Below are 10,801 nucleotides of genomic sequence, written 5' to 3'. Positions count from 1 at the left end.
GTGACAGCAGTAAGCCCAGGAACTGCAGACGCAAGCCGGTCATTTAGAGGTAAACATGTGACTTCATTTCAATTTGGAGTGTGAAGTGAAAGCTTTGGTGAATGCTCAGGCACAGGCAGACGTTTGATCGTACATGAATGATCCTTTACTGAACATCAACTAAAAACAGCCTTGCCCACATCTGCACATACAAAGCAGCACTGTCCCACCTGCTCCCTCTGCTGCAGCTGAGGGAAACCCCACGTTCCTGAATAGAAGTGGGACTGGAGTATCAGTGTGGTTCCCAGAGACAGGAAACAGCAGCTGTTCGTCTCTCTGTCTGACCTCTTGTCTATCTGATTTGGAAGTCTAGGTGGGAATTTGGGAAGGGGACTCCCCAGAAAATGGTTTAGCCCTGCCTGTTAGATTGCAATAAGTGGTCATTACACAAAATCTTTATTTGATCAAAGAGGATCAGTTATGACTTTTTATCATTTTCACCATATGAGTTCGCCATATGTGCAAGTAATGTGAGCCAAAAGCTCAGGCTTCACTTTTTTCTATGCTCGAAATCTTTGACATTAATGACGTCCCTTATGCAGTCATTTTAGCCATAGAGCTGTGGCTGTCGGCATGGAAGCCATTCAAACCTTCTGTTTGCAAGAGGCAGCCAATCAAAAGAAAAGTGGTTTAAAAGGACGGGAAACTACACCAGAACAGCCTATTTCATACAGTGCATGAATTGAAGGGCTACAAAAGGACTTGGTATAAGAGACAAATCAGAAGTCATGCAAAGCTGCCTCGAAGAATCCACAAATATATGAATATATGAAGTTGGAACTAGCATCTTAGGCCTGTGCTAGGCTTGGTGAGTACACTATATTTGCTTTTTTTTTTTTTTTGTTTTAAAAAAAAAAAAAAAGATTATAATTGTTCATTTAAGATTTGAATGTAATTTTTCTCTGAAGAGCACCAAACAAGACCAACATCAGTTTTGTGGTGAGAGGGAACACACCTCCTCCATCTTTGGTATCGCCTCCAGAGGCTATTTTTCAGAACGCACCAGACTAAGTATCCCATAAATCACAGTGGCTGTGAAAGCACATCTGAGCCCGCCTTATAAATGTAAGGGCAGCTCCTTGCTTGTTTTCCATGCCCTGCAGAATTGGAGAACAAGAAGTTTAATGTGGCTAGCTCGCGGCACCTGCGGGTCACGCGGACCTGCGTGTAATCAGGAAATCAACGTTAACTGTAAATAGGAGGATCAGCAAACTGCAAGAGAGTAGGTGTCGTGTAAAGTAAAAAGAGACATTTATATATCAGCTAAAGTAGACACATCCTGATAACAGCCACACATGAGTGCACATACACGTGGTGAAAGGGTAGCTCTGAGACATCCTGCTCATTCCTGTCACATCAGTGCTGATAACCTGAGGTCTGCTGCATGTGTGCTGAGACTAAACACGCAACACTCGAAGGCCCCGATTGCATAAACAATGTTTGGGAGCCATAAGCTTCTCAAACTAACAACCAGATCCAGAAGTGGAGCCACATCAGCAGAGATGCACCTTGTGCTCATTGTGCTGTGCCAGTTAGTATTTCAGTATTGTAATCGAGGCTGAAAAAGCATTAGATCTCTTTATTTTAGCTCTTTAACATCAAATCACAGGAATTACATGTTTGGAAATCCATCCAGTTTTTATTTTAATGTTCCAGATATGTTTTAAATTCTTTTAAAAGTTTTTGAGATAAATTCTTAAACAAATAGTTGTAAACCAGCTAGGGAGTTTTTCCTTCCCACTTCTGCCAAAGCGCTTACACATAGTTGGTCATCTGATTGTCGGGGTTTTCTCTGTATTACTGTACTCCTTACCTTACAATATAACTGTTGTAATTTGGCACTATATAAATGAAATTGACATGAATTTAATTTCATTGAGCATTTAATCCATTACACAAGGCAACATCAAGTCTGAGTTAGTTCTTGGTTTTAAATACATGTAATATGAAAAATCTATCAACATATTTGTTCTGTGCCGACGTCATTGTAGTTGTCACTCAAAGTAAATCCCATAACTGCAACATTCGGTTGTTGCCATCAAAATGTTGGAGCAGAAACGGACCACGCAATATATTTCCAGTCTTCTTTGGTCTAATTTTGTTGAGCCTTTCCTGTTCTTAGCTTGCATTCGGTTTGGTCTTCTGCTGCTGTAGCTCAGCTGCTTCAAAGCTCAACCTGGTGTGCATTCAGAGATGCTCTTCTTGTATGCAGATGACAAGAAGTGGTTATTTGAGTTCCTGTTAGCTTTCTAACAGCTCAAACACTGGTAATTCCCCTCAGACCTCGACAAGACCTTTCACTCAGAAAACAAATCCTTACTGGATTTTTTTTTTTTTTTTTTTAGCTCATTCTCTGTAATCCAAAAAACATCAGTTTCTCAAATACTCACAGAGCCAGCCTGGCGACAACAATGACACATTCACTTTTCTTCCTCATTCTGATGCAAGGTTTGAACTTCTGTAGATTTCATTGAAATCTACTGAACTGCTGACGTGAAGTAATGAGTGTATTTCTGTATTGTTATCAATGGCTGCCTAGTAACATTAAAAAAATCTGTTGACACAGCACATATATATATTTTTTTATTAAGCACAGCATATAAAGCACTGCTTACGTGATGCTATGAACTCTGGGTGATTAACTTCAATATTTGTTGTGGTCAGCAGCTGAAACAGCTTTGGGATATCTGAAGAATAATTTACAGAGGACACTTCACTGACTTTTATTTGCTTTCACAATATGCTTGTGTGTTTTGATGTAGGCTGATAAATTGCTTATGATGATTATTATTTTTGTATGTACAATACAATGTAAAAGTTGAGACACCCCTCATTTGTTTAGATGTTGCTCCTCAAAAAGTTAACAGATGTAGGGATTTTATTAAAACATGTGCAAACTTACATGGAAATTAATTATATAAAGCAGAAACGAAGTTTATGCAATTTAGGTGCACCCCGTCTCTAGCCCTGTTATAGCTGGGATGGACTCCAGCCCCACATGCTCATGTTTAGGATAAGCGAAAGAGAATTAATGGATTTCTAAAAGAAACTAGAAATATTTATAAAAGAAATAAGAAAGTGCCTAAGGATACAATTTAAAACTGGCTCTTTATTAAGTTGTTTTTATTTTTTATGAGTTAATGATTCACAGGTGAGCGTTAAGTGGTTTAACAAACAACCAAAGCTTTCCACTGAAAATGGTCAGGTGCAAGAACTGGACTGAAAACGAGTGAAAAAGCAGCCAGTGTCCAAAGAACTGAGAAGAAAGTTTGGAACAAAATATAAAGAAATGAGAGAAGGTTAGAAACTTCTATAAATGTATTTGTCTGACTTCTGAAACGTTAAGCTCAGGTTTATACAGTCACGAGGCTTCGGTTAGGATCATTTTCCCAGGGATTGGTGTGTACGTGAGCGACAGGACGGGCTGATTTTTACATCACCACTTCTCTTGAATTCATTTTGCAACGGTCTCCGGTTAATGGTAAGCCTATAGAGTAGTATATGTTCAGCCCTGCTGGCGCGCGCTCTTCAACGCAGCCTGGCTCGCGCAGTGGGACTGCTCGTTATAAAAGCTCCAGCCGCTTCTCCACTCTCCCTTCAACATTTTCATTTCTTTCTGGCCGACTAGAGGATAGCAGGAATTCATTCCCGGCAGCAGCAGCATGCAAACTTTCCTCGCAATCCTGCAGCTTCTGCTGGTTTTTCAGCGGGTACCTGCGCAGGTAACTCCTCCACCAATAGGATATTCTCTCTTTTTTTTCTTTTCATTTTTCCTTTTAAAGTAAGGGTTTAACACCCATCACTGCATTATTTATCAAAGTTAAAACGGGCTAAACATGAGACTGAATCTCTCTGGTTGGAGTTTAGTGAAGTTAAAGAGAATTAACGTTTTCCTTTTTTCCGACTTTTCACCTGATTCCACGCGTGACAGCATAAAACAGCTGTACCCCCACAGTGAATACGTGTAGACGTAACTAGCGTCAGATGTGTGTTGCTCATGCACACAGAAAGATTTAAAGCTACGGGCCCCAGAGCTCAGCTAGAGGCGCTGCTGTAATGTGGCTGAAACCGCGCTCACAAGCTGTAATTTTGCATGCGATTTGCATGTTTCCTGGCTGTTATGAGGGAGGTCGTGACATTTTCTGCCTAGTTTTCCCTTGGGTGCTAGTTCTTGGTGTGCAGCTTCATACCCGATGCCACACAGGCACATTTAGTATCACTCAGCAGGGCGCTAAGCGTACAGTGATTATCCGTTACAGTGATAAGGGGTAGGGGTTTTTTTTGTTGTTGTTGTTTTTAAACGCACTGCAGAATAGTTTTAATATCCATTCCCAAAAGCTTCTGGGATATGTGAGTTGAAGAAGACTTTAAAGTCACCTTCAAAAATATTGCGCTAGACGAACGAAGATCTCCTTTGTGCTATGCAGACTGCGTGAGACAGAACCACTGGTTAGTACCATTTTTATGAATCCCACTATGGGTCACAGTTTTAGTCTGACCGGAGGCCATTTATGAATCTGCCCCCCTCCCTTTCCTCATAAATTACAAACCTAATCAATGCACTGTGTTGTTCACAGCACGTCATGGCTGAATACAGCTGTTGTATGCAGCTGGTTCAACTGGTGGATGCTGCGGCACATTTAACAACTCTTGGCAGAAGCCAGCTCATTAAATTGTGCTCTTTTATACTGCCTGAGCTATAGAAGCAGTGTCTGTGTGTGAGATTAGGAAGACTCCGTTCCCATCCGTGTTCGCAGGGTAAGATGAGACCAAGAGAGAAGTTTAAAAAAGAGAAAGAGATCACTTACATTCAAAAGGCAGAAGAGAGCCAAGATCAACTGGGCACGCCCCAATTTGTGGTTCAAAAAAATTGTGAACTTTGCCATTCCTGAGTCTGCAGGCCGGGCTGTGAGAACTTCAGCGAATTCATGCTGTGTCACATTTTACTTTTCACCTTTTCAGCATCGCTTTTACTTTTGCTGTGGTTAGTGTGTAACAGTCCCATGAGTGAATGCTCAGCTATTCTCAGCAGCCATTGTTCACTGTTATTCTTTGCATTTTTTCAAGCCTTTTTGACCATGTGATAATAAACCTTGTTGCGACCAATTGGGAAATCAGAAGCACTGCTGTTGTTTGCTGGGTCATTTTACAGCTCCCCCCCGCCGCTTTTTCAGCCGCACAGCAGTGCGCTCCTCACACCATATTGCGTCATCCTTTTTTATTATCTCATCAATGTGCCTGCACTAGTTTTATTTTTACACCAGAGGGCGCTCCGTAGCTGCAATGAAAACCATTTCCACCATGCCTGGTTCTCACTAGAGAAAGTCTCTTCAAGTGCTGTGCAATACTGCAAATATTGATAATGATCTGATACCAAGTAAATACATGGCCAGGACTTTAGGTCAAATTATGTAGTTTAAATCTCATACAAACATGCGCGCACACCTTCACACATCAAGTTATTTTTTGCGCAATGCTCAGTCTTTTGCACAACCCACTGTCATTGTTGCACTTTTCTTTTGCACTGTCTCGTGTCTGTATCGTTCTGTTCTGTCTGGTGTTGCACCGTCTTTGTTTTGTTTGTTTGTTTGTTTTTTTGCAATTTTTGCACACTTGCACTTTATGTAGTCCTGTGTGTCTGTTATATGTTACATGTAGCACCATGGTCTCGGAGGAACGGTGTCTCGTTTCATTGTGTACTGCAACTTAACTTGACATGATCTGCTATAGACTGTTAATCAAACAGATGGGCTAGTCAACACAACATGGTTGACCCATTTTTCATAGTGCATGTTTCACCCCCCCCAGATATTTTAATTTCATACAATTCAGTGGGCTACATACTGACATTCATAGCTAGATAGATAGATAGTTTGTATAGGTATTATTATAGGTCTTATCAATATTTGTATCGATCTACCCATTTCTAGGCTCCTGGCTATTTGCTGGTCCTTTATTATCTCCAACAATGTTTGAAAAAAAACCCAAAAAAAACAAAAAACAAATTGAATTATTTTTATTATTTGCAGATGTCCGACCTTCAAGATGAAGGGGGTCCCAATACAGGTAAGAGTGATGCTCTTTATCATGGCCCACTGAAAAGGCTCTCCTACCTGCTGCAAATGACTTAAAGATTAAGATCCAACCTCTTATGTAGTAATTCCGTTGTCTGAGGTGATGGCAAAGTGCTCGTGTCAGGTCATGGACCAGCTGGTGTATGTGTACGATGAGTACCCCCAGTCGGTGGAGAACATGTACGTACCTCATTGTGTGGTGGTTCGCCGATGCTCTGGTTACTGTTCGGATGAGGGCTTCAAGTGCCTTCCTACCCTCGAACGCAACACCACTCTGCAGGTGAATCAAGTTCTGTTCACTTCAATTGTATTTATTATAACACTACAACAACAGTTACCTCGAGGCACTTTATTGTTAGAAAAAGACACGACAATATTAGCAAGAAAACCCCAACATTCAGATGACCCCCTGTGAGCAAACAATTGGTGACAGTGGGAGGGAAAAACTCCCTTTTAACAGGAAGAAACCTGGCAAACCAGGCCAAGCTGAAGGCTCTGCGTCCCATTCTACTTTTTATTATCCTAGAAACCTTAAGTAAGCCAGCAGTCTGAGAGCGAAGTGCTCTGTTGGGCTTGATATGGTATGATGAGGTCTTCAAGATAAGATGGCGCCTGATTATTCAAGACCTTGAGAAAGAGTTTAAATTTGATTCCAGATTTAACAGGAATCCAATGAAGCAAAGCCAGTGTGGGAGAAATATTTTCTGTTTAGATTCAGTGTTTATCCTCATGTAGAGCTTCAGCTTCTCCTTTTTTATTTTCTCAGCTGATGATTCGTTCCAGCAAACCCACTGTGGTGGAGCTCACATTTCTAGAACATCGGCAGTGCGAATGCAGGTCCATTACTGATAACCTCATCTTTCTATTAAACACTAGATCCAAGATTATTCACTATGCCACAGCTGACTTCTAAATGTGTCTGTGGTTTGTTTCTTCTCTTAGAAAACCTGATAATCTTCAGTATTATGAAAGATCAGTAATTAAGTCAGTAAGTAACACAGTGAGTAATGAATGTTTTGTCTGTCAGAGTTGAACACATCAATATTTCTGATGTCTTTCTCCTGCAGCAGCAGCAGCAGCAAGTCCATTGAGAGCAGACCTCGGAGGAGGAAACAAACGAAAAAATGGCTGTAGAAAGTAAGAGACTGATTGCTCCCCTGTGGCACTCAAACACACTTTTCTTTTTAAATAATGTTTGGACATTTACAGCTACATTCATCAGTGTTTCCTCCCCTTTGCCAGACCACCAAGGGCAGCAGAGCTAAGCAATATCATAATAGTCTGGGTGCTGCTGGTTTGCTCTTCCCTTTGATGGCCCTGGATAAATTCAACAAGTACTTCTGATGAGTCTGTGCTTCTGTAAGGTCGTGAGATATTTGCAATAGTCCAGGGTTACTGATAGTCTGAAGGTTAAGTTTAAAAATCTTTTATCATGCATGAGGAAGAGCCGAGGCTTCTATATCTACATTCTTAGTTACAGCAGGCAGCCGAGCCTCTGAGCGCACAACTCTTCACTATGTTTGCACTCAGTCATAGGTTTATTTTTTTTCTGGCATCTGGGGATAACGGTTCCACTCTGACTTTGAAATTGCATCTGACAACATGTTCAAATCTAACCTGTGCGCAGGTGAAGATACATTTTATTTATCAGGATTTCAATAAATCCAAGCAGTTCAGTCCCAGAGCAACAGCAGAGCCATCATTTTACAGACAGATCAGACCAGCTCCCTCTCTCTCTAGTGTGCTTTTTTCTTTTATTATTGATTTTTTTTTTTACAAGGGGAATTATTATGTAACAAGCAGTAAATTAATACCCAATTACAACTTTGCCTTAAAGAGTGAAATGGGTACATTGTAACCAACAGCATCAGGTGGCACCTTATCAAGTTGCTCTGCATAATGGCCTCATCCATTCAAATCTTTCAAAAATGACAATGTGCCTCTGAACATGAGCTTGATGCTTCAAATTTATAACAGAAAACCTTGGTTACTAATGGCCGGTGTGAGATTTGGAGAGAAGTCTGTGTCTATTCTGCAGGTAAACAAAAGAAACGATGCCACTAAGTAGCTCTCTGCCTCTGTTGCACGCAGAAATCGCTTGCATAATAGGCTTGTCTTTTCATCACCTCCTGAAAGGAACTCTTATTATCAAATAAATTCATGCAGTGAAAGATGAAATCCACAATCTTTTTTTTTCTTTTTAGGGCAAAATTGCATTGGGTGAAACTAACATAGGAGGTGAGGTGTGCAAATGTAGTCTGAGCAGTCTCAGCTAGGTGAATCACTTGGATGTCTTCCAAAGTCACAGCCTTATTAGTAAAGGAGAAATTCATTTTGTCACTGTCTGAACTGTGGTAACACAAGGAGGGAATTTCAATGTAAAAGGCTCAAGAGGATATGAGTTTTTAAACTTGATACTAGCTTCAGCTGAGCACGGTGATCATATCATCAGACCCAGTTGGATTTGCAGTGACCGAGTTGGGTCTTTTAAGTACTGGCTTAAAAATAACTTAGGCTGTTTCATTTTTTTTTTTTTACTTTTTATTTTAAGTTTGGTTTCCTGGTCTTACCATTACCAAAATTCCTCTACTGAAAACCACCCTTTGGACTTCAGTTGGTCTGCTTGGTGGTGGTCTGCAGGTTTTTCAAACAAAAGCAGCCGAGGAACACGTGTGGTCTCAGTGTTCTGCCTGTTCTGGTCATGATTTGTATGCCGTAACTCAGGCCTGGAGAGCTGCTGTCTCGCAACCCACTGTTTAGTGGTCAGGGGACCACACAGTTGCAGCAGAGCTTTAATTTTTTCCATCAGATTCTGAAGGCTGAACTATATTTGCAACTTGAAGGACATAAACATTCTCTTTGATGTCTTCATGTGAACGTTTAGCGAACATTTGATTGTTGACTTTGTTTGTCCAGGAGGATGATTTACCTTTAATTTCTGAGAAACTTCACTTTAGACCGTGGTACTGTCTGACCTCGCAGGCGCTGTTGGCTTGTTTTTTTTTTTTAATCAATCGTAAAATATCAGAACTGCCAACTGAGTGGTGATGTGCAGGGCTGAGATTGAATTTAGCACATTAGTGGGTATCATAGCATTCAAATCCCATTTGAAATTTGAGGATTAGTTTGGGATGTGACGTTAAAAAAACACTCAACCTCATAGACATCTAACTATATAAAAGGGAATGGCTCTACATATGCTCAAGTTATCTTGAGAAGGGCAAGCATTGGACGCAGTGTTTGGGTGATTTCTGCTCAAAGATATTAAGCAAGTCATGCTACACAGAAAACAACATGTTTACATCCATCACTGAGCATCATTTCAATGTTAACTAAACACCTGTAAAACTTCAGGACTATTTTTCTTCACAAGTGGACACAAACAAGGTGAAAACTCTCCACTTTGTTGTCTGAAGAAGCTTTTTACTCTCTCCAGTCTCATATTGACTCGAATGTCCAGAGTTTTATAGGTGGAGCGGGATTGGACACAAGCAATTAAGAACATCTGTATTTAAAATAGAAATTTAACCCCTTTATTCATATGTGTCTGTCTTTTTAGGTGTCAGTTCCAGACAAGAAGATCACTCTTCGCTGATTTGGCATGTGGTGTCTTTGTGATTTTTATTCAGCTGTCTGCATTTTTGTGCCATTTGTGTATAAAAGAATATTTATATATATATATATTTTTTTCACAATGAATAAAAACTAAAATAAATATATAAAAAGTGAGAAAAAACCCAGCCAGGTCATTATTATTATTATTATTTTAATCCTATATCATGCTTTCATCATGAAAAATGATCTTTTTCTGATCGGAGCCTATCCCAGCTGTGATAGGAGGAAAGGATAGGTCGCATGTTTATCCCTCTGTGGCGTGGTGTTAACCTCAAACAACAAACCAGAATTTTTGGGGTTATTGCAGTGTCCATTTAATTTAATGACTGAAGGCAACCCATTGTTCAGTAAAATGAGGAGGAGAAGAGGGACTGACCTTTGACCTGGTGGCGAAGCACTCTTGTCAGGAACAAAATCCACATTGGATGTGGTGCCAGCTACTGCCAAGACTAATATTATTTTTACACGTTTAATTTTAAAAAAACATTAAAAACTATGAGCATGTACACAAATATATAAAGAAACATATTTGGTTGTTTGTAAATAGATTTTGATATCATTCAATTCCTAAAACAGCATTTTTTAGGGGTTTCTTGCCTCAGGGAAACATTACGCACTTAGATCACTTTTCTTGGGGCAAAAACTAAAGCAGAGGTTCTGTTGTTATGGAAACTGACTGCTTTAGGCGCCACTCTGCTACCATTGATCCGATGATTGTCTTGTTATCAAGCTGTTACAGCATATAATACCCAGGTGATCTTTTGAATCAGGTGTGTTGGAGCAGGAACTGGAGTCCTCATGAGAACCTCTGTGTTAATGTTTTGAGAGCACTGGGTGGTTGTGTGTATACATAGTCAAACCAACCACTAATATGAACTTATACTAACTTCGGATCAATTCAGTTTTACTTATATAGCACCAAATCACAACAGCAGCCACTTCAACGTGCTTTATATTGTGAGGTAAAGACCCTACAAAAAATAGAGAGAAAATCCCAAACATCAGACGAATCCTTATGAGCAAGTGCTTGGAGACAGTGGGAAGGAAAAACTCAATTTTAAAAGGAAGACACC

At 40.1% G+C, this 10,801-nt stretch overlaps 1 protein-coding gene across 11 annotated transcripts; it reads left to right on the top strand.

Moving 5' to 3' along the window:
* The first annotated feature begins 3,308 nt into the window (after positions 1–3,308).
* LOC116332192 (snake venom vascular endothelial growth factor toxin HF-like) lies at positions 3,309–10,163 on the top strand. 11 transcript variants are annotated; one of them, XM_039599315.1, is made up of 8 exons: positions 3,309–3,520; positions 3,668–3,761; positions 6,069–6,105; positions 6,197–6,393; positions 6,880–6,950; positions 7,056–7,097; positions 7,181–7,250; positions 9,673–10,163. In XM_039599315.1, the coding sequence occupies exons 2-7, from the start codon at positions 3,702–3,704 to the stop codon at positions 7,245–7,247; spliced, it is 474 nt and encodes a 157-aa protein (XP_039455249.1). In that variant the 5' UTR covers positions 3,309–3,520; positions 3,668–3,701; the 3' UTR covers positions 7,248–7,250; positions 9,673–10,163. The 11 variants fall into 11 exon arrangements, with proteins under 11 accessions (XP_039455249.1, XP_039455253.1, XP_039455251.1 ...); XM_039599319.1 differs by lacking the exon at positions 3,668–3,761 and having other exon boundaries at positions 6,214–6,393; XM_039599317.1 differs by lacking the exon at positions 3,668–3,761.
* Positions 10,164–10,801: the final 638 nt, after the last annotated feature.

Source organism: Oreochromis aureus, linkage group 15, assembly GCF_013358895.1.
Source record: "Oreochromis aureus strain Israel breed Guangdong linkage group 15, ZZ_aureus, whole genome shotgun sequence".
In the NCBI taxonomy this organism is placed as follows: Eukaryota; Metazoa; Chordata; class Actinopteri; order Cichliformes; family Cichlidae; genus Oreochromis; species Oreochromis aureus.
Note: the sequence above shows the minus strand (reverse complement) of the source record. Positions and strands in the feature narration are given on the sequence as shown.